Source organism: Heptranchias perlo, chromosome 9 (assembly GCF_035084215.1).
Source record: "Heptranchias perlo isolate sHepPer1 chromosome 9, sHepPer1.hap1, whole genome shotgun sequence".
NCBI lineage: Eukaryota > Metazoa > Chordata > Chondrichthyes > Hexanchiformes > Hexanchidae > Heptranchias > Heptranchias perlo.
The window spans coordinates 63,805,797-63,830,928 of NC_090333.1; the positions used below are offsets into that span (position 1 = coordinate 63,805,797).

General features: G+C 41.4%; 1 protein-coding gene across 1 annotated transcript in view; it reads left to right on the forward strand.

Moving 5' to 3' along the window:
- LOC137325483 (potassium channel subfamily T member 2-like) overlaps positions 1–25,132 on the forward strand; it is a 576,738-nt gene that overhangs the window by 166,283 nt on the left and 385,323 nt on the right. Inside the window, exons 2-5 of the mRNA XM_067990641.1 lie at positions 8,659–8,738; positions 13,634–13,733; positions 22,293–22,337; positions 23,144–23,192. Of these exons, the coding sequence (XP_067846742.1) occupies positions 8,659–8,738; positions 13,634–13,733; positions 22,293–22,337; positions 23,144–23,192 (274 nt within the window). The remainder of the gene's footprint in view (positions 1–8,658; positions 8,739–13,633; positions 13,734–22,292; positions 22,338–23,143; positions 23,193–25,132) is intronic.

Genomic DNA, 25,132 nt, shown 5'->3' on the forward strand with positions numbered 1-25,132 from the left:
AATCTAATTCACATATTAAAAGTGGCCTCCCACTTGAAGCAGGCGCGCGCTCCAGCTGTTCATCTAAAGGCCCCTCCTACCAAGATGGCGGCAGCCGGAGTGCCAGTGTGAATGGGGTGGTAAGTGCCCTGGTGCCATTTTCAGATTGCTACCATCCTGTTTACGCCAGGTGGCCACATTCAAACTCAACCCCTCTGCGTGCAATATCATGGGAAAGTGGCTTCCATCAATACATACAGCTCTTAAGTAAGATACATCAAAGTATTATTCATGTTGTTATTCATACAGGCGTAATACAGTACAAACATCAATGACATAATGTTGTCAGCTACTAAAAAGGCAAATCAAAGCATCTGCCCTCAATTTATCGAAGTACATCAAAGCAAGTGAAGTGCTTTGTGAAGGGATATTGTAAAAATCACATTTACAAAACCTAATTATCTTTGGAACAAGTTTCAGTGAAGTATCCCTACACACTGTGTGGCTTTCTGCCATTAAGAGTGCGTTATAAAACATAGAAACAAAGCAAAGGTTGATGCTGTTTAGTACCAGTCCATATAACTATTATAACAAATGAAAGTGGAGTGGGTTGAAAAGTGAAATTATATTAGAAATAAGAAGTGATTTTAATGTTTTATTGTAATTTCAGTCACAGTGTTTAATCCACTTTTAATATCCCTATGAATCTTTTGGGATATTGTTAGAAGTTAGAGCATTCCTGGATCAAATGAGAAAGTAAAAATATCTTGGAACATCCAGAATCATTATGGAATGTTGAAGCAAACAAAATATTTCAGGTGGACCCTGCAGCATTCTAACACTTTAAATTGTTTGCAGCAACCATTTTGTCCTGAGTAAGGATATTCTACAGAAGCCCAGATTATATTAAAAAAAACACCACTTAAGGGAATTACCTGTGTGATCTAAACATTATTGTTGTTCTGGTACAATGAAGTCTACAACACCGCACAAGTAGGTGGGTTTCACAGCTAAGAGTATTATAGAACTGATTCTTGTGACATAAATACAGCAGCATATTTATGGTAGCTTAATGCTCAAGTCTGTGGTAGGAAAATGTCCGTTACGTGCTACGACTTTGCCAATATTTGCTGACTGCCATTGGCACAATTGTGTCAGAGAAGATGATTTGAAGAAAAATAGAAAGCATCCTATCTGAGAAGTTATTCGGGAAACATTAGCGATTTCTAATGGCTGTAGGAGCAAAGTCAACACATTCTAATGGCTGCTGTGAAGTTCGCTTGGCTACTCCTGGAAAGTGATGGGACATTTGAAAATGGCAATTTGACTGGCATACTAAACCTTGCAGCAATTCCATCTGTCTGTATGCAGAGCTTTATGACATAGAACCAGAATGGTATGAGTGTGTGGATTTCTGGACCCCTCATTTAATTTCTTATTTCTCTTTCCCTACAAACCACTACTAAGATGGTAGAATCCCAGACTGAGCTTCTGTTGCTAGGGGAGCTAGAATTAAAATTAACAGCCAGCAGCTTAGAAGCAGATATAATAGAAGGTGAGCGAAGTGATGATGGAATCATTTCTGTTCTCAGTGTTTGCATTAAATTACTACATGTTCAGCTTCAGTTCTTCATTTTGTAATTGATGTACTTTTTCCTGCCAAGAAGCAACAATCAAATGGTTCAGTGAAAGTGTGATTGCTGAAGAAAATTGGCTATTGACTGTAGTTTAAGAAAAATACATAAATGTTAAGTTGATCAAAGTTCAGGAGTACAGCGCTGAGAATGGAACAAATTCCAGTTTTGCATTCAGCAGCAGCGTCAGTGAATCCCAGGTACAGAGTGTGGATCACATGATCATATGATACACATGTTCCGCTGACAGCACAGAGCTTTGCTAGTTGCGAGTGTGCAACCTCATGCGTCCAATTTGTTGTGCGCTGAATTTTACCAGGCCTGATTTTCTTGGCCTAAATGAATCATGGAAGGTTACAGCACCGAAATGGACCATTTGGTCATGTACAACGTCTTTTCTCTGTGATCCATCTAGTCTGATCCCATTCTTCTGCTGGCTCACCAAATCCATTAATAATCCTTTTTTCCCCAAGTAATCCATCTAATTCTCTTTTAAAAGAATTGATGGATTCCACTTCAACAATGGTTTGTGGCAGAAAATTTGACATCCTAACCACCGTCTGTGTAAACAGCTATTTTTTAACCTCTCCTCTTCCAGTGGAAGTTATCAATCACTATTTACTTTTTCATAATCCTTCATAATCTTGAAGAACTCTTTTAGGTCACCCCTTAACCTTCTCAGCTGTGATGACAAAAGCTCTAACTTCTCAACTCTCAGTCTCTCATCATAATTGTAACCCCTTGTCCTAGTGAATCTACACTGCACCTTTTCCATTGCTTTTATAATGGAGTTCTCCAAATTGTACAAAATACTACAATTGTAGTGACTTTCAACATTCCTTCGGTGCATTTTCCAGGATTTTAAATTGTATTGTGATTTCAGTTTCTGAAGCCAATAATTATCTCTCTGAGAGATAGATATATATTTATATGAAAAGTGGTTTTTAATGAGGCGCAATTGATTCCAGAAGATAATACCCAAACTCACTCATACCAGTGAGACTATATATACAAGTTTTTCATCTTTACTCATGCTTCAAAGCTATATTGACACAAAATTCAATGCTTAGGTTATGCAGTGGTTGGTAAAAGCTATATTACAGAAAAAATGGCTTATTTGTTTACTATTTCAGAAACTTTATAAAGGAGCCAACCAAAACTGCAGCATTCAATTCTTACAACACTTCAAGTAGCAAATTAGAATAGCTTGCCTTCAGATCACATCAAATGAAGAGGTGATATTAAAGCCAGCCAGAATGGGCTTTAAATGGATAGCTCACTCGATAAATGGGGCAGATTCTAAAGGGCTCAATAGTCCAATCAGCCATGAAACAGAACATCTCACAACCCCTTTTATTTTTACCTCTCCCAATTAGCAGTTGTTCAAAAGTTTTTTTTCTACCAGCAAGGCTTTTAGAAAAAAGTTGGTTTCTATTAACTGATAAGTTTGCCTTTTCCATATATTACAGCAAAAACTCGCAACGTAATTTCACTAAGAGGGTGTGGTCAGTGATTAAAATAGTTTTAGGTAATATATTTGTGCTGTTGTAACCAAATATCAGTTAATTCTTCAGAGAATATGACTACATCACTTGCACATGACAGAAAATGACATCTATCTCTGATTTGACATTCATCTTACAGCCTTTATTTTATATTAACATATACTTGCTAAAAGAAGTCCTCACTAAATGTAACACAACAGTGCAAAAGCAAAGTAAAACTATCATATTTGGATTAGACGACCTATGGTTGACGGTCTTATTTTTCCAGTGGTTATTTATTTTATGGATGGAGGCTGAGTGCAGATGGTTTTGACTGATGAGAATTGGGAGAAAATACTTCTGCTGCCAGAATATCCCTAATGACAGTTTATCTCAGACTGAGCAAAGGAATTATTCAGATCTTTTTCGCATTTGCAGGAATGTATGTCATAATGGTTTTGCCAATTCTTGCTAGCACATCAGTTACTGATGGGTTCAAAATGTAGATGTCAATAAAGCCAGGCTCGGCTGCTGGTAATCAGAGAGAAAGATGTGAATGTTTTCTTTTCACCACATATGTTTACATATGGGGAAGGACTTTAATGCTCAGCGGGTTTTGGGTGGCCGGGGGCAGGTGCGAAATGCACTTGCATGCCTAAGTTTGAAGCCCGGTGTATTTTAACTTTCTGCATGTCACCAGTCAGTTGCCCACCCAGAACAAGCAGAAGGAGGCAGCTGGCTGGTGGGGAGGAGCCGATGTTCGGGGGACCGGATGTTATCAATTGGATAGCCAAGTGGTGAAGGATAGAATGCGAGAGCCTGGTCTTTAATTGCTTTCAAGCCTTTATTCACAGAGATTCCCCTTACACAGACACTATACCCTCGATAAACTCTCATAAAAAGGATACAAGAGAGTCCCCAATTGACACACACCACCTGAATACAATTAACACTATAAATCACGATACAATTAACACCGGAGGCACCAAAGGAAGGTTCGCCGGTAAGCAGGTAATTTGCAGGGAGCGGATTTCGGGGTGGGGGGTGCTGACGGGAGGGATAGGGAGAATCCGAGGCAGGGGAGGCCGCCTGGCCTCACAAATGAAAGTTTTTAACTTACCTTGGAGAGATTCTTCGTCCTCCTGTCAGCTGTCGACCTGGTTTGACCTGATGAGAGCCACGTTGGCTTCCCCGCTCAGGCCTGGGTTAAAATACAGTCGGGGTCCCATTGATGTCTTGGGCCCCCGATTCACATTAAATCATGAGGCACCAACCTGAGTCCGGCGGGCGACTCTTCCATCGCCAAACAGATAGTGTTAAAATCTAAAAATCAGCGGGAACGGAGCAGGAAATTGAGCCGCTCCATTTAACTGCTCGTCCGCTTCAATCCCGCTGAGCAGGCAAAGATTAAAATATCCACCATGGTCTGGACAATAGGAACACAAAAATAAATCTCATTGTGCATCCAGCATTTTAGATTATTAATTCTTTTGGTAAACACCAATTTCAAACACTCAGAAATTCATGAATTTTCTAAAATCATTTGAAAACTTTTAAAACAAGCCAAGGCACCCTATGTATCTGGCACCTTGCTCCAAAAGATGGCAGATCTCTACTCTACACATTGCCAAACCTTACTATTGAAGGTATATTTCCTTCCCTTATTATTATCAAAGTGTGACCTTAATTTAATTGAATCTTTTTTAACGTGATATCCCACAATAAATCTCATGCATATATGTACGTAATTATGAAATTTGATCTAAATAAATACTAACAGTCCCACAATACTGTGTACTAAAAATGCATTTTGACTAATTCAACCACCGTAAATCAGTTTTCCTGATTATATATTCTGTTAGATGGGATAAAAGAGTATATCCGCTGACTCACTGTCAACAATACCACAGGAGATCTGATGATATTGATGGAAATGCTTTTTCACAAGGAAAATATTGCAAGGTTGCAAGCATAAATATATGTTTAGACTCAGGTTCAGGCATCAAATTTCAGTCAATTTATATCAAAAACACCAAATTATTGAAGTCTCACCGCTCAGCATTCCATTATCTTTTACTTCATCACAGCTGTCTCCTACTTAGAACTCACCAGGATATTAAGAGGAGCTAAATAGAACCTAGCTTGGCTCCAGGTGGGTAGGGAGCACCTGTATCATGGTGCATAAGGCATCACAATTATATGGTACAGGATAGATGGACCAGTTGGCCTTTTCGTGTCAGTCATTTTTGTATGTTTGTAGAACAATCAAGAAGTGATGTTTCAGTAGTGACAGGAGTAACTAATTAAGGTATTTCACAATGAAATCATGATCAAAAAAGCAAGAGGTGCTTGCAATTCAAAGGGCTAGCTATGTAAACAATCTCTTGCAGTTTACATTTTTAAAAGTCGTGATACTTGCCATTGTATGAACAACAACACTTGCATTTATGTAGCACCTTTAACATAGAAACATATCTCAAGGCACTTCACAGAGGCGTAAGCAGACAAAAGTGGGTACTGAGTCAAAGAAGAAGCTATATTAGGATGGATGAGAGCTGGGTTTTAAAGAGGCTTTTAAACGGAGAGGGAGGTGGAAAGGATTAGGCAAGGAATTCGAGTGTGAGGCCTAGGTGGCTACAGGCACGGCCATCAATGGTAAGGTATAGGGAGTGAAGGATGCCCAAAAGGCCAACATCAGAGTTCTGGGAGATTGTAAGGCGGAGTTCAGAGATAGGGAGGGGTGAGGCTAGGAAGGGATTTAAACACAAGAATGAGAATTTTAAATTGGAGGCAGTGAGGAACTGGGTACCAACATAGGTCAGAAAGGACAGGGGTGATCAGTGAGCGAAATTTGGTGCAGGATAAGATACATACAGCGGAGTTTTGGATGAATTGTAGTATACAGAGCATGGCGGATAGGAGGCCAGCCAGGAGAGTATTGGAATAGTCAAGTTTGGAGGTGATAAAAGACATCAATGAGAGTTTCAGCAACAGATGGACTGAAATAGGGGCAGAGGCGGGTGATGTTATGGAGGTGGAATTAGGTGGTGTTTGTGATGGAGATGATATGGGGACGTGAGCTCAGCTTGGGGTTGAATAGGACACTGAGATTGTGAATAGACTGGTTCAACCTGAGAGACTGTGGAGCGGGATGAAATCAGTGACATGGATATGGAGTTTGTGGTAGGGGCCAAAGATGATGGCTTCAGTCTTCCCAATGTTTAGCTGGAGGAAATTATGGCTTATTCAAGACTGGATGTCAGTCAAGCAGTCTGGCAGCACAGAGACATGGAGAGGTCAGTAGAGTTGATGGAGAGGTAGAGCTGGATGTAATCAGCATACATGTGGAAGCTGATCATGTCTTTGGATGATGTCACCAACAGCTGCTTGTAAATGAGGAAAAGGAAGAGCCAAGGATAGATCCTTGGAGGACTCCAGAGGTCATAGGGCAGAGGCAGAAAAAGAAGCGACCGGTGGAGAAGCACCGCCATGACAGGATAGGTAAGAATGGAACCACGTGAGGATAGTCGCACTGAGCTGGACATTGGATGAGAGGTGTAGATGGAGAATGGTGTGGTCGATCATGTCAAAGGCTGCAAAGATGAGGGGGTGATGGTAGCTTTGAAAGGGAAGGGACAGTACCTGAGGAATGGGAACCATTTACTATATCATAAACCACAAACACAGCATAGTTGAAGATTCTATGTTAGCTGAATATTTTGATTAATTGTAGTGCTGGATGAGAACAAAGGAACTAATTGATGAGCTATCCCAACATAACACCAATCTTTTGATATGGGGAGGAGAAAGGGGGTTCAGATTGAAAATGCATCCATCATGCAATTAGGTTGCTGTTATAGATTTCAAGTCTGCACTTGATATTTCTCTCTGATTCAGAGTCACTGGTCATTCCTGTAAATGGATTCTGCATCCCCTACAATTTAGAGATTACGTTTTCCACCCAATATCTAATTGAACAATTGAGTGACCCAGAACAATAAGACTTCTCATGCATTGGATACTGTGAACTTGCATGTACCACCATGTGCATTTCTCATCCCTTTTTAAAGATGGACTGAAAAAGTAACCTACTGAGATGATGTCAATTCTAAATTAACTGATTCATTTAAGATATAATATATGAAAGAACAGAATACAGCTTTCACTATGAGATTCAATTATTTTCCTATTACTCCTGGTATCATAGAAAATATTATGCAATTTAACATGGGTCTAACTCACTTAGCAAGTCAGCAACCTCTAAACTGACTGGTACCCATCTTTAGAAAGCAAGACCTTGCTATCTGACTCTCACTATCCAGACTCAAACTGTAGATTGCCTCTTACAGAGAGAGACAGACAGGCATTTGATCTCTGGCCACTCCCTGAGCTAGGTAAGTAAAGGCTTGGTCAGCCGAGCTGCCAATCAAATCTACCACCTTGAATGAGAAACTTACCCTTTGGTGTGGGAGCAATAGCAACTGCATTACCTGTTCGGCTAAGCCCCCTGCAGGCATCTCGATAATAAACCAATCCAACATTTGAAGTGTAAGGGTCTCTGGGAGGTGTTGGACGATCTGCTGTTCTCAAACACATGTGGTATGTGAGAAACAGAGTTGGCTGGTAATCCAAACAATTTGTCCCAAACAACATCTGTGGTAACTTATGTCTCTCTCTGGGAGTTAATCTTTTATGAACAGAATCTATATTCATAGCAACATTGCAATATAAATTAAACCGAAGTCCCGTCTAATTCAGAGGGATAGGTAAAAACCTCAGAATGTTACTGTTGTGTTAGAAGAATCCTTTGTGAAGTCCTTTTTCATAAATGAATGTGTGAAGAGTTCTACTTGTAAGTTGCAGCTTTGAATTTGTTCTCTGCCATAGCATGCAAATGTATTACAAGCATTTTAAGAGTTGTAGGATAGTCTGAGTGCTTTGCATGGAACAGCAGCCAATGTCTGACAGAGTGTGACATTATCTAAATGGAGTTGAGGTACAGATCAACCATGACCGAATTTAATAGTGGAACATGCTCGAGGAGCTGAATGGCCTACTCCTGTTCCTATGTGTGAGGATAACTTTATGGCATGCTGACTGTGCCCATCTACTTGTGATATAAAGCTGCATCTAATATCTTAAGATGTTTCCAGGTTGGCAAACTTTCTTATCTACTCCTAAATCCTGTAAATGGTTGATGCTGCATTTACCCTATGCACTACCTCCTCCCAGGCACTCTGTAATGATTTCCTGTGGACCAAACAAGGCAACCCTCCTTTCTCCCACTTCCCGGAGCCGTATAAGTGAATCATGATGTTCGGTCATGATGTTGCTCCATTAGATCATAACACATGCTATTTTTACTGTTGATTGTTCAGAATTTTTACAAGGCAAAAACCTCCCTTTGCATTAAAATGCAATCCTTTAATTCTTTGCATTATTATAAATCCCACCGCAAATCTGTGAGCACTATTTGTCATTATTTTTATTGTTTCTTAATATATTATGAGACTAATTACAAGAATCTGAAATTTGGTTGCATTTTTTTTGTTCATTCACAGGGTACAAGTTGAATTTTATGTGAATGAAAATACATTCAAAGAGCGTCTAAAGCTGTTTTTCATCAAAAACCAAAGGTCAAGTAAGTACCTTCCATGATTATTTCATTTCTACAACTAAACTTGAAAAAATTGTCTCATAAGTAGATTTTTGCTCAAGAAAGGAGAAAAAGGAACTTCAGGAGCTGCAGTAAAACATCTTCCTCTTCAGTTGCTGTGCATATTGACTTAAGCATTTTCAGACCTCGCCCGTCTCCGAGATCTTGCTGTTTAATTCTCCCATTTACATTCTACTTGATGGAAATCTACTTAAACTTATTAGCTGCCTGTTTTTCAAATTACCTTGCACATTTAAACTCTAGCTGCTCGTAATTTGTTCTCTCTTCTTTCTTTTTGTTTTGATCAATTCTATCAAGAGGCTTTATCGGCTCTGATGAAAGCTTCCACCTGAGAGATTAACCTGTCTTTTCGTTCAGATCTGCTGTGCATTTTCAGTATCTTTGTTATTCATTTCAGATTTCTTATATTTGTCGTTATTTTTTATCCATAAAAGCTTATTGAACTGTTCCATCATTAAGATAATTGTGTCTTCCAGTTTAAAATAATGGTGCCATTATACTGCAGGGACCAGTGTCATGTAGAGTGCAATACGCAGCCAGCAAACATGAACTAGACTGCAACTCGCACTCTACTAAGCAATAAAGGAACTTTGTATGTAAATACAAGCATGCCTGCACAGGGCTCTAGTCACCGGCTAGTTGAATTTTCATGTTACGAGATCCTTGGTGGAAGTGTCTGCATTTGTTTAACACTAATAACATTCAAATGGAGGTGGTCTCACACCAGTTAACTTTTTTGACCCTTTGGGATCAAATCACCAACCTGATGCCCAAATATTACTGTTGCTTTTGCAAACGGTGTGCATTTTAAATCACTTTGGGGAACAACATTAAAATGGAAATAGTTGGCTACTTTCGCTTTTATTGTTTTTAATAATGTTGAAATTATGATCTTTTAGCTATTTCCTGATATGAGAGGAGAATGTATCTTTATGATTTAAGGCAAATGTTTAATTTAGTTTTCAGAATAATCATTTTTGAAGTTCTAATTTTATCATTCATCAATTTTAAAACTAAGATGTTAGAACCAAACTATATATCCTTCATTGTGTTGCACAGTATCACAGCTTGGGCTTCATGTATTTTTATTCATTTTTAATTCCTCACTACATTATTTTTCACCCAAAAGAGCAGGCAGACAGGTAGGGGCTGATTTGCGGACGGTCGAGCAGGTGCGTTGGGGGCGGGGGGGCTCCTAAAATGGCGGAATCCTGGAGCGGGTTCGGAGCCAACCCACTGACTTCCGGGTTCCCCAGTGTTGTGTTCAGGTGCGCGCGCAGCTCCCGAATGCGGGACTCCCACTGGCAATTAAAGCTGGCGGGATGCTGCTTTAGATAGTTAGTCAAATACTTGAGGTACTTGACAGACCTCATTGAGTGGAGATTTTGGCAGCGGTGCAATTTTGAAGGATCCTCAGCGTGTTTCCCGTGCTGTGGGAAACATTCCCTGTTGGAGCAGACGTGTTTCAGCCAGCAGCCAGTGGGAGATGCAAAGGATTATTTGACAGTTGGAGGGAAAACCTCATTTATTGCAGCAGGGCACTCTGTCACTTCAGACAAAGTTTTGGCTGCAACACCTTTGTCTTTCCACTCAAAATTCTTAATTTATACCCTAAACTCTGCTGTGCAAACACATTTACCTACTTTGCGGACCCCCTCAAACTCACACCGTCAGGATGGGGGTGGGGGGGGCGCCATAGCTGCATTCATCACTTCATCCGAGGATGAGCAACATCACCAGCCTCGCCAGGCATGCCGTCCACCTCCGCCACGTGGAGCTCCATAACACAGTGCTGCGCCACAGGCACCTGCACAAAATAGTCATGCAACTACACATACACCCACTGTGGGGTGACCCAATGGGTGGCATCCAGTGTGGGTGTTCATGGTGAACCTCATGAAAGGGACTTATTACACAAGCCAGTCAAGGATGGCCAAGACGAGGCTGTAGTGGTGACAATAATAATATTTAATGTGCCATTAACAAAAATCAAATATAAATAAAAAAAACATGACAAACCGTTAAACACCCTTGTGCATTCCCTTTGTGCTCACAAAACCTTCGCCTTATGCTTACGCGTACTCCTATGTGGTGCCTCCCCTGTGGTTGCAGCAGAGGTAGTGGCAGGTTGCTCTTATTCATGCCCTGACCGATTAGATGCTTTGGGCCGTCGCCCTCTGGGTTTCAATGCCCATGAGGGCCCCTCCAAAGACTGCTCCACCTGCACCTGTGCAGGGGCAGACTCGGCCACCTGAAGAGGAGGTAGCATTGTGGGTACTGGTCGAGGGGGGGCAACGGGTGAGATGTGGTGGCGCTGTGAGTGGCGTCCCCACTTCCATGTCCCCTTTCGCCATCATCCCTCTCCTGGGCCAGGCCCACATCACTCCTAACACCCTGCTGGACGACAGTTTGGAGGACATATGTGAAGCCTTGTAAGGCCAGTGCCAGAGTATCTGCCTGCCTGTTTAATGCGGCAGAATGTTGCTCACCCTGAGTCCGAAGGGCCGTTGTCAGGGCCTCAATGGAGTCATTGGTGAGCCGTGCTTGAAGCTCCATGGAGGCTAGCCTTTCCTTCATCGCAGACATTCCCACACTTACCCGCGACACTATCTCAGAGATGCCCTCACGTCCCTGTGACAGTATCTCAAGAGATTCCCTCCTGTACCACCATTCCGCTCATGCAGGAGTTGGACTCCTCCATCCTCTGCGCGATTGTGGAGAGTGCGCGTAGCACCTGTTCCAGCACCTCGCAAATGCACTGCTGCCCCTCGATCATTCTCCTTTTCATGGATAGCCCCCAGGGTTCAGCATCTGTGTCCAGCTAAGCAGAGCCTGGAGAGGAATGTGCCCACCGAAGCGGACTCTCCACAGCTGCCCCTGCTACCAGTGTCTGCTTGTGCTCACGTGTGGTGACTCACCATGTGCGACCCCAACTAAGTGAAGATGGGGACCCACCGAGGTATGTGTATCTGCGCTGGTGGATGGCTTGTTCAGATGTGACGGTACTCCCTCAGAGGCCGGCTGGTCTTCTGAGGAATCGCCCTCCGCCATCACGGCGGTCGCTAAAGGCCCTGTAAGAGAACAGAAGGCAATGTTAAGCATGATGACAGATGTTGAGGTGCTGAAGATGGCAAGGCATGTTAACTTCGTTTGCTATTGAGAGTGCTGAATGTTAAAGTTCTGTCACCAGCTGTTTATCGGGTGGCAGTCTTGGTGTCCTTGACGGACAGGCACTCGAGGGTGCGGCTTAGTTCCAGGCCTCCTGCTCTGCGTCTGTGAGGACAACCAGATGTTGTGGCCCGCCTCTGGTCTTCGCCCTCTCCCGTGCATTCTGGGCTCTCTTCTCCAAAAATGGATGGTGACGTGGCCAACCTCTGAATGCATTGGTTTGGGTGAGGCTGACCGTGAAAGAGATGCATCAGAGGGTGAGAATGAGACAGAGCCATGAGATTGTATGAGGATTGGGTTGAGTGGTAGTGGTGGGATGAGTGCTGGGGAGGTGAAGAAGTGCAGGTAAGTTGAGGATGAGGTTTGAGTGGGTGTGAGGAGTGATGTGATCGAGTAATGTTGGCGGTGCAGAAGGAGTTGTGGGGGCGGTGATGTGGAAGACAGAGTGTAGGAGAATGAGTAAGTTTACTCACTTTGGCTGACCTAGTTAGGTCATTGAAGCGCTTCCTGCACTGTATCCATGTGCGGGAGACATTGCTGCTGCTGGTGACCTCCTCTGCCACCTCGAGTCAGGCCTTCTTGGTGGCAGAGACAGGCCACTTCCTCCCGTCCGCCGGGTAGAAAATATCCCTTCTCCTCCTCACCCCATCCAGTAGGACCTGGAGTGAGGCATCAGTAAATCTGGGAGCAGCCTTTCTCCTGGTCTGCTCCACTGTATAATTTTGGTTGTTTGCTGCAGGAGCAGCATTGGAGGACTGCCCCTTTAAATAGGGCTCCTCCAGCTGACAGCCTGTGATGCGGGTGTGCAGTCCGCCTGCTGCGCAGGTTGATGATGGGAAACCCGGAAGCCACGGTAAGTGATCGCGTGGGGAACGGACCGATTTTACTGGGCGGGTTACCCATGCGCGCAGACGCCTCCCCTGCTGCCATCCCGTCTCCCTGGTAATATCGGAGCCATAATCTCCTCCCAGGCTTCTGGACAATGTCATTCAACCTGGGCTTTTATGAGGAGGATGAGATAGGCCGTAGTTACTTGTCCTCTGATTTTTACCTGTTGAGCTTCTCTCCATGGGAATGCTTACAACCCTTCCATAGGTGTCGCTCCTAGACTATGCAAGTTACTTTATAACTGAACATTAGTAGTATTCAGATTTGAAGTTCTCCACATTGGCCCACAGGCACTGAAAACCTGCAAATGACATTAAAGGCATTGGCTTCAAGTAACCTAACACTTGTACTCAAAAAAAAGAGTTAAGTTAAATTCAGATAGGATCAGCTCCTGACTTTAATATTTATTTAATATGTTTTTATCTTTGGGAAGGTACTGGAAAAGTATTTTTATTTTAAGAATTTTACTTGGAGGGAAAGAAGTTATCCCTGTCTATTACTTTGATTTAAGTTAAATATTATTGGTTATGTGATTAAAATATTAAAACAAAGCAGTTCATTTCAGTTAACTAAGATTATCATTATATTTAAAGTTATATGTTTATTGTAAAATATTTATGAAAAACAGTGTCTGCATTAGATATAATGAATGTAATTCTATATGTTTACTTTATTTTTACTCATACGGCTTTATCAACTATCGTGCTCAGAACATTGAATTGTGAGGTTAGTTTATATCTATGACTTGGAACAAAAATAATGACTGCAATTAAAATGAGAGATTCTAATTTGAATCATTCCAGGCCTAAGGATACGTCTGTTCAACTTTTCTCTCAAGCTACTGAGCTGCTTGTTGTACATTATTCGTGTATTACTTGATGATCCCACAAAAAGGAATGGATGGTAAGTGCAAAAACAAAGCTTCACTCTCACTCAAAAAGGTACATGATTACAGTATATAAAAACTATACTAAGGACATCTGTAAGTATGGACATTTGTTGCCTAGAAAACCAAAACCCAGCTTGTATTTCTTCATGTAACGCTGCCCTAGGTAAAAACGCTATCACAACGATTCTACATCATGCACTGAAGTGTAAGCAACACATGTTTGATTGTAGAATTCTGGACATTTGACAGCCAATTGTACAAGATCAGACTCCTGACATGGAGCTTTGTGGGCAGGTAGTGTATGTCGGGAAATCACAGGCACGCTCCAGATCATTTTCTGTTCATGGATAGAAAGTCATGAGCACACCATGGTGGGGAGTGGGGGTGGGGGGAGGCTGTCCACCAGGAACACCATTTGTACAAAATCAACCGCAGACACTGTCAAATTATTGAAGTCGGTACTTTCTACATCTATTCAACAGTCTCTTGTCCCATTGGTCTATAATCCTTTTGTACTGCGTTTTGACAGCACACTGCTTGTTTTGACGTTTTATTTATCTTTTTGTTTCCTGGATATGTGTTTCTGTTCTGTAACATTCATTGAGTAAGAATTTATGGATTTTTTTCAAAAATTTGACTAACGTTTAGTTTGAATGAAAAACACATCTACAACAGGATCAGATTCACAACGTTCCACTATTATAGTTAGTACATGTTATGAGGAAGAAATGAAACACTGGTATTATCTTTATATGTTCTCCATTTCTGACTAAAATTCTGTCTCCAACTCTTGCGTTACATAATCTTTTTACACACCATCAAAAATGAGGATTGTAGGAAATGATAAATACTTTTCGTAGTCAGTCAATCCATCATATTGTTAAAGTGTACAGTATGTATTTTTAAACATCATGCTTAACTTGCGAACTTATTGTAACTTCAGGAAAATTAATGATCAGATGCTCAGTGCGTCTGATAATTTCAAATAAAATAATCATTGTGGAAGTGTTCCAAATAGCCAAAGAACAAGTTAAAAAGAATCAATTTGGTTTCTGTGTTTGAATGATCATTTAAAAAGAAAAAAAATTGAAATGATAGTTCTTGTGCCAGACTCATCCACTGCGCTATATTAGTTTGAATTTTGAAACCAAATAACTTCAAAGTGCGTCACAATGCAGGAACTAATAGGTACAATTTATGTACTGTTTTTTGAATACCATTTCCTTCGGTACAGTTTGAGAACATATCGATCGGGATTTTTTTTCCTGGGAGACCTTTTCTCTTGGCTGTAAATTTACCGTGAACATGGTATTGACTGCTTTGTCGTATAGCAATAGTTTTAATAACTTAAACCAAATGCAGTCTTAAATCATACAAATTAATCAGCTTTATTACCTTCAAAATTAGCCATTTGGCCTTTCTCAAACTTGCCATAACTGTTGGAAACCCATGAATCAAAGATGACAGGGGGAATTTCTTGTGAAAGCAGTTTTGATTGTTGTTGAAGAAAATATTTGGTGCTTTAAAACACACATCCATATGCAAATCGGGGTCCATTGTCATTTTAGGACTCAACTGAGCAGAAATGCTTCACCCAGTTTCAGCTCAATGTCCGATTTGCATATTAAAAGGGCCTACTACCTGACTCAGGTTTGCGTTCTGACTGCCCAGCAGGAGGCCCTTGGGAATATAGCCTCAGCCATACCATCGGCAGGAAAGGGGTGGTAAATAACAGTGCCTCTCTTTTCCTCCCCCTCCCTGTTTAGGCTTCAAAATCTCCCCAAAGTGCGGGGAGACGGCATCAATAATTAACATTATTAATTACATTGTTACATTGAGTCTACAATCACAGAAACAGGCTGTTCGGCCCAACTGGTCCATGCGGTGTATATCCTCCTTCCCTACTTCATCTAACCCTATAAGCAAAGAACATAAGAAATAGGAGCAGAAGTAGGCCAATCGGCCCCTCGAGCCTGCTCCGCCATTCAATAAGATCATGGCTGATCTGATCCTAACCTCAAATCTAAATTCATACCCTTCTATTCCTTTCTCCTTCATATGCTTACCTCGCTTCCTCTTAAATACATCAATGTAAGCTTTCTATGATTCTATGATCAATGCTATTGGCCTCAACTACTCCTTGTGGTAGCACATTCCACATTCTTACCACTCTTTGGGTAAAGAAGTTTCTCCTTGAATTCCCTATTGGATTTATTAGTGACTATCTTATATTGATGACCTCCAGTTTTGGACTCCCCATAAGTGGAAATATTTTCTCTACGTTTACCCCATCAAACCCTTTCATTATATTAAAGATCTCTATCGGGTCATCCCCTCAGCCTTCTCTTTTCTCGAGGAAAGAGCCCCAGCCTGTTTAGTGTTTCCTGATCAGTATATCCTCAGTTTTGGTAGCATCATTGTAAATCTTTTTTTTCACCTTCTCCAATGCTCCTTATCCTTTTTTATAATATGGAGACCAGAACTGTGAACAGTAGTCCCAAGTGTGGTCTCACCAAGGTTATATACAAGTTTAACATAACTTCTCTGTTTTTCAATTTTATCCCTTTGGAATGAACCCCAGTGCTTGGTCTACCTTTTTTATGGCCATATTAACCTGCATCGCTACTTTTAGCGATCTGTGAATCTGTGCCCCGAGATCCCTTTGTTCCTCTACCCCATTTAGACTCTTAGGGCACGATTTTGACCATGAACCAGAAAGGGGAGGGGGGGGGGGTCAAATTGCAGATGGGAAACCTGGAAGTATGGGTTTCCCAGACGTCCTTACGATTTTGGCGTAAGGACATCTTTTATTTTTTTTTGTCGGTTTGCCTTCCAACTGACCGGCCTGATTGACAGGCTGGTCTCAGTCGGACGGGATTGTTTGGGGGGTGGGGGTCATTGTGGGGGTCTGCAGTCATTGGTGGGGGGGTGTCCGCAATCATTGGGGGAGGCGGGTCTGCGATCGTTTGGGGGTCGCTGCAGGTAGGCTTGTTGGGCCCGGGGGAAGCACTCCTGATCTTCCAGGCCCACAAGCTGTGCCAGAAAGGCACTTAGCTGTTAGTATCAGGCCTTCTTGCCGCCTTTCATGTGGCGTGAAGGAGAAGGCCTGGGAATCCCGGCCCCCAGAGGTTGAAATCAGAAACTCTGCAAAAATGGAGGCCCAAGGCCTCCTTGAAAGGTTTTAATCACCAACCTGCCTCCGTGAAAACCGGAAGTGGGTGGGTCTGAAATGGTTGTGATTTTGAATGCCACTTCAACCCACCTGTTTTTCAATGTTAAAATTTGTGCCCTTATTATCCAAGCAATATGTGGCCACCATATTCTTCCTACCAAAATCCACTACCTAACACTTATCTATATTGAAATTAATTTGCCAACTACATATCGATTCTGCAAATTTATTAATGTCTTCCTGCATTTTGACGCATTCTTCTTTTGTATTAACTACACGCCCCAATTTCGTGTCATCCTCAAATTTTGAAATTGTACTTCCAATTCCCAAGTCCAAATCATTGATGTAATTTGTGAACAACAGTGGGTTAGGGTTAGACCCTTTGCTATCCTGAGTAGCTACCCTTAACCCCTAGTCTCTCTCTCCTGTTTTGTAGCCAACTTGCTCTCCATTCTGCTACCTGTCCCCTGACACATGCTCTGACCTTAGCCATGAGTCTGTAATGTTCTACCTTATCAAAGGCCTTTTGAAAATCCAAATATATTACATCTACTGCATTACCCTTGTCTACTCTTTGTTACTTCAAAGAATTCAATAAGGTTGGTCAAGCATGACTTTCCCTTCTGAAATCCCTGCAGACTATTCTTTATTATATTTTCAGTTTCTAGATGTCTTTCTATTACATCTTTGAGTAAAGATTCCATTATCTTTCCTACCACTGGTATTAAGCTAACTGGTCTATAGTTCCCTGGATTTGTTCTATCTCTCTCTTTTTAAATATAGGAACAACATTAGAAGATAAGAACATAAGAAATAAGAGCAGGAGTATCAGTCAGATAATGGCTGATCTTCGACTTCAGCTCCACTTAACTGCCCGATCCCCATATCCCTTGATTCCCTTAGAGTCCAGGAATCTGTCTATCTCAGCCTTGAATATATTCAACGACTTAGCACCCACAGCTCTCTGGGGTAGAGAATTCCAAAGATTCACAACCCTCTGAGTGAAGAAATTCCTCCTCGTCACAGTTTTAAATGGCTGATGCCTTATCCTGCGACTATGCCACCTAGTTCTAGACTCTCCAGCCGGGGAATTTACCGCTAAGCTCTACCCTGTCAAGCCCCTCATAATCTTGCTTTCCTAATTGCTTGCTGTACCTGCATGTTAACTTTCTGTGTTTCTTCTATGAGGACATCCAAGTCTCTCTGAACACCAACACTTAATAGTTTCTCACCATTTAAAAAAAATATTCTGTTTTTCTATTCCTCCTACCAAAGTGAATAACCTCACATTTCCCCACATTATACTCCATCTGCCACCTCTTGCCCACTCACTTAACCTGTCTGTATATCTTTGCAGATTCTTTGTATCCTCCTCACAGCTTACTTTCCCACCTAGCTGTGTATTGTCAGCAAACTTGGATACATTACACTCGGTCCCTTCATCTAAGTCATTAATATAGATTGTAAATAGCTGAGGCCCAAGCCCCGATCCTTGCGGAACCCTACCAGTTACAGCTTGCAAGCCTGAAAATGACCCGTTTATCCCTACTCTGTTTTCTGTCTGTTAACCAATCCTCTATCCATGCTAATATATTACCCCCAACCCCATGAGCCCTTATCTCGTGTAGCAACCTTTTATGTGGCACCTTATCGAATGACTTTTTAAAATTCAAATATGTGACATCTACTGGTTCCTCTTCATCTACCCTGCTAGTTACACCCTCCAAAAATTCTAATAGATTTGTCAAACATGATTTCCCTTTGATAAAACCATGTTGACTCTGCCTAATCATATTATGATTTTCTAAATGCCCTGTTACCACTTCCTTAATAATGGATTTCAGCATTTTCCTGACGACTGATGTCAGGCTAACTGACCTGTAGTTCATTCTCCCTCCTTTCTTGAATAGCAGGGTCACATTTGCTACCATCCAATCCACTGGGACCGTTCTAGAATCTCGGGAATTTTGGAAGATCATTACCAATGCATCCACTATCTCTGCAGCCACCTCTTTTGGAACCCTCTGATGTCGGCCATCAGGTCCAGGGGATTCGTCAGCTTTTAGTCCCATTAGTTTCTCAAGTACTTTTTGTTTACTGATATTAATTACTTTAATGTCCCCACTCTCATTAGACCCTTGGTTCCCCACTATTTCTGGTATGTTTTTTGTGTCTTCTACTGTGAAGACAGATACAAAATATTTGTTTAACGTCTCTGCCATTTCCTTATTCCCCATTATAATTTCTCCTGTCTCAGCCTATAGGGGACCAACGTTTACTTTTGCTACTTTCTTCCTTTTTACATACTTGTAGAAGCTCTTCCAATCCATTTTTATATTTCTTGCTAATTCACTTTCATATTCTATTTTCTCTTTAATCAAATTTTTGGTCGTCCTTTGCTGGTTTCCAAAACTCTCCCAACACTCAGGCTTACTACTCTTGGCAACATTATAGGCCTCTTCTTTTAATCTAATACTATCCTTATCTTCTTTCGTTAGCCACGGGTGGATCACTTTTTGTGTGGAGTTTTTATTTCTCAAAGGAATGTATATTTGTTGAGACTATTGAAATATTTCTTCAAATGTTTGCCCTCTTCACTCAGAGGGTGGTGAACCTGTGAAATTCTCTACCACAGAAGGCTGTGGAGGCCAAGTCACTGAATATATTTAAGAAGGAGATAGATAAATTTCTAGACACAAATGGCATCAAGGGGTATGGGGAGAGAGCTGAAATATGGTATTGAGATCGAGAATGAGCCATGATCATATTGTATCACGGAGCAGGCTCGAAGGGCTGAATGGCCTACTCCTGCTCCTATTTTCCATGTTTCTATTGGTTTTCAATCATCATATCCTTTAATTTGGTTTCCCAATCTACCTTAGCCAAGTCCCTCACACTATGTAATTGACTTTATTTAAGTTTAAGACTCTAATTTCTGACTTGAGTACGTCACTCTCAAACTCAACGTGACGTTCATCATGTTATGATCACTCTTCCACAGAGGATCCCTTACTGTGAAATTACTAATTAACCCTGTCTCATTACTAATACAAGATCTAAAATAGCCTGTTCCCTGGGTGGTTCCATGATATATTGCTCTAGGAAACCGCCTCGAATGCATTCCATGAGCCCGTCCTCCAAACTATGTTTGCCAATTTGATTTGCCCAGTCTATATGAAGATTGAAGTCCCCCGTGATTACTGCATTACCTTTGTTACAAGCTCCTGCCAGTTCTCTGGCACTCTTCCATTTTCGAATGAATTTTTATATATTTGTAATAGTGCCTCTGCCCTCTCTTCCCTAACTTCTTTTAACTTGCGCAGATGCAATCCATCAGGCCCAAGGATCTTATCCTCTCTAAAATTGATTAATTTATCTGATCAAATTGTAGTAGGAGTGGTTCAGTTAAAGGAATCAAAAGTTAAGCGGTTAATCTATGAGCTCCCACAGTTCTGGAAACCGAACAGCACAAAGCAAATGACTATTTTGTACCAGGTGGAAGAATCCTTGATAAGATGCACTCATTCCCTCACCAATAGCTATAGTTGGACCACGCGTCAATAGAAGCAGCTGCAAAAGAAAACTAGATGACGTGCTTGGTTCGGAGAAGATGATCAGATATTGCATCCATAGAGAAAAACTTGTGCTCATCCCTAAGAAGAAAACCTACCAATAATGGCTTTGCATCAGGGCATGTGGAATCCCACGACTGTTGATAGCAGCCTTTATAGACCATAAGAGATAGGAGCAGGAGTAGGCCATTCAGCCCCTCGAGCCTGCTCCGCCATTTAATGAGATCATGGCTGATCTGATTTTTACCTCAACTCCACTTTCCTGCCCTTTCCCCATATCCTTTGACTCCCTTGCTGATCAAAAATTTGTCTAACTCAGCCTTGAATATATTCAATGACTCAGCCTCCACAGCTTTTTGGGGTAAAGAATTCCAAAGATTCATGACCCTCTGGGAGAAGAAATTCCTCCTAATTTCCATCTTGAACGGGCGACCCTTATTCTGAGACTATGCCCCCTAGTTTTAGATTCCCCCATGAGGGGTAACATCCTCTCAGCATCTACCCGATCGAGTCCCCTCAGAATCTTATATGTTTCAATAAGATCTCCTCTCATTCTTCTAAACTCCAATGAGTATAGACCCAACCTGTTCAATCTTTCCTCATAAGACAACCCTTCCATACCCAGAATCAACCTAGTGAAACTTCTCTGAACCGCCTCCAATGCAAGTATATCCTTCCTTAAATAAGGGCACTAGAACTGTATGCAGTACTCCAGGTGTGGTCTCACCAGGACCCTGTACAGTTGTAGCATGACTTCCCTGCTTTTATACTCCATCCCCCTAGAAATAAAGGCCAATATTTCGTTTGCTATACGGATTACCTGCTACACCTGTATGTTGATTTCTTGTGTTTCATGTACGAGGACACCCAGATCCCTCTGTATCGCAGCATTTTGTAGTATTGCTCCATTCAAATAATATTTTGCTTTTTTATTTTTCCTCCCAAAGTGGATGACTTCACATTTTCCCACATTATATTCCATCTACCAAATTTTTGTCCATTCACTTAACCTGTCAATATCCCTTTGCAGACACTTTGTGTCCTCATCGCAACTTGTTTTTCCACCTATCTTTGTATCATCAGCAAATTTGGCCAGAAGACACTCTGTTCCTTCATCCAAGTCATTGATATATATTGTAAACAGTTGAGGCCCCGGCACTGATCCCTGCAGCACCCCACTAGTTACAGATTGCTATTTTGAAAATGACCCTTTTATCCCGACTCTTTGTTTTCTGTTAGTTAGCCAATCCTCTATCCATGCCAGTATATTACCCCCAATACCATGAGCTCTTATCTTGTGCAGTAATCTTTTATGTGGCACCTTATCGAATGCCTTTTGGAAATCCAAATATACTGCATCCATTGGTTCCCCTTTATCCATTCTGCCCGTTACTTCCTCAAAGAACTCTAATAAATTTGTCAGACATGATTTCCCCTTCATAAAACCATGATGACTCTCCTTGATTGCATTATGAGCCTCCAAATGTCCTGCTACTACTTCCTTGATAATGGATTTGAGCATTTTCCGAATGACAGATGTTAGGCTAACTGGTCTATAGTTACCTGCATTCTGTTTATGTAGTTCAGCCAAGGGAATAAGTATGTTGGTCCACTTAAATATCTCCTTGAGAACAGATGCCCTGCAATTTTTATCAGTTGACTGCACATGATAAGTGTCGTATACATTTACTTGAATAACAATTACAATGAAAGCAAAAGTTGCACAATATATATTTAACAAAAAAAGTTTACAATATGTTGATGTGTACACATAAAGTTAAATCCAACAGATTGGTGTGAAGTTAATACTTTATTTGTTTTTTTTAAAGTTGGGGCTGTTCCAATCAAAACCACAACCTCACCAAGATTGACAGGTAAGTTTTGGAATTGTGTAAAATAATATATTAAATGCCTCTTTTAAACTGCAAAGAAACATCGTCTTTCATTGTTTATAATACATAAAGCTCCATAAAAATTATGCTATGTTAATGCAATTTTTTTTTCAAATGGCTGTGAGCAGATAATGGGGATCATTTTCCTAGGGCCAGGAGGACACCTATTCCCTGAGCACAAGGATCAGGAAAAAGGGGCATAACCCATGATGACCGGCCTCCGCACCCCTTATATTGCCATGGAATTTCTGAGGCTTTCCCAAAAGGATGGACCTGGATCTGTGCTGGCAATTAATACAAGCAGAATATACTCACATTAATGAGGTGGTAAAGAGCATTCGTGGCCCACCTGCCTCAATTTCCTATGCAAAATGTGCTCATTTGCAATGGTGCCCGATTTCCACTCTCTTCACCCCTGCCACCACCCTCCCCCACCCCCACCCCCAACCAACGAATAGCGCAGGTAACACTAGCTGCATGCCTGAATCATTATAACATGAGATTCAGGGATTTTTTTTACTGGTACTTCGTGTATTGCAATTGATGATTTATGGCAATTCCGAATTTGATCTGTGGGTTTATGCTGACTGAAATAGTCAATTTGTACTCTTATTACATGGATTACAGAACTTTTCAGAATGTTTTTTGTGGATCATATTCTGTAATTCTGAAAATTTTCCATAAATGCCTTGCCCATCATATATACTCAAAACAAGTGAATATGTACATTACAACAAATATATTTGAAATATAAACTAACCAATGTTACCATATTAATTTACCATCAGGTCTCCTATAATTTGGGTAGATAGAAGTCTTCCCTTATGGGGTTTGCAGGTAAGATATGACCAATTCAACAAATTAAACTATATTATATGTTAAGAAAACTATTCAGATCATTAGAAATAAGATGAAAATCATGAGCTGGAGTGCTGAAGTTAGATCTGGATGACAGAATGAAATGACTGGCATAGCTACTTTCCCTCATTTTCAAAAAAAAGGAGGGGGTGGCAGCATTGGTTAAAGAAACAATTACAGCTGAGAGGAGGGATGGTATGTTAGAAGGATCATCAAATGAGGCCATATGGGTTGAGCTAAAGAACAATAAAGGGGCAGTCACACTGCTGGGAGTATACTATAGACCCCCAAACAGTCAGAGGGCGATAGAAGAGCAAATATGTAGGCAAATTTCTGAGAAGTGTAAAAGCAATAGGGTGGTAATAGTAGGGGATTTCAACTGCCCTAATATTAACTGGGATACAATCAGTGCAAAAGGTATAGAGTGCACAGAACTCTTATATTGCATTCAGGCAAACTTTTTTAGCCAGTACATAGCAAGCCCAACAAAGATGGCGGGGTGGGGGGGTGGAATCGGCGGTGGGGGCAGTTCTGGATTTAATTTTAGGGAATGAAGCTGGGCAGGTGGAAGGAGTATCAGTGGGAGAGCATTTTGGTGGCAGTGATCATAAATCAGTTAGATTTAGTAAAGTTATAGGAAAGAGAGAACAGGAGTAAAAGTTCTAAATTGGGGAAAGGCCAATTTTACTAAGCTGAGAAGTGGCTCAGCAAAAGTGGACTGTAAACAGCTTCTTGAAGGTAAATCAGTGTCAGATCAGTGGGAGGCATTCCAGGGGGAGATTCAAGGGTTATCCCAGGCTGTTAAGAGAAGCAAGGGAGGAAATGGTGGAGGCTCTGACCATCATTTTCCAATCCTCCCTGGCTACAGGTGTGATGCCAGAGGATTGGAGGATTGCTAATGTTGTACCGTTGTTTGAAAAGAGAGAAAGAACTAGACAGAGTAATTATAGGCCAATCAGTCTAATCTCGGTGGTGGGCAAATTATTGGAATCGATTCTGAGGGACAGCATAAATCGTCATTTGGAAAGGCACGGGTTAATCAAGGACAGTCAGCATGGATTTGTTAAGGGAAGGTCATGTCTAACTAACTTGATTGAATTTTTTGAGTAGGTAACAAGGAGGGTCGATGACGGTAACGTGTTTGATGTTGTGTACATGGATTTTAGAAGGCTTTTGACAAGGACCCACATGGCAGACTGGTCAAAAAAGTAAAAGCCCATGGGATCCAAGGGAAAGTGGCTAGTTGGATATAAAATTGGCTCAGCGGCAGGAAGCAAAGGGTAATGATTGAGGGGTGTTTTTGTGACTGGAAGGCTGTTTCCAGTGAGGTCCCACAAGGCTCAGTACTATGTCCCTTGCTTTTTGTGATATATATTAATGATTTGGACTTGAATGTGGGGGCTTGATGATACAAAAATTAGCCATGTTGTTGATGGTGAGGAAGAAAGCTGTAGACTACAGGAAGATATCAATGGACTGGTCAGGTGGGCAGAAAAGTGGCAAATGGAATTCAATCCAGAGAAGTGTGAGGTAATGCATTTGGGGAGGGCAAACAAGGCAAGGGAGTACACAATAAATGGGAGGACACTGAGAGGTGTAGAGGAACAAAGGGACCTTGGCGTGCATGTCCAAGATAGAGGACAGGTAGATAAGGTGGTTAAAAAGGCATACGGGATACTTTTCTTTATTTGCCAAGTCATAGAATATAAGAACATGCAGGTTATGCTGGGACTGTATAAAACATTGGTTAGGCCACAGCTTGAGTACTGTGTACAGTTCTGGTCACTACATTACAGGAAAGATGTCATTTGACTAGAGAGGGTACAGAGGAGATTTACGAGGATGTTGCCAGGACTGGAGAATTTTAGCTATGAGAAAAGATTGGATAGGCTCGGTTGTCTTCTTTGGAACAAAGGAGG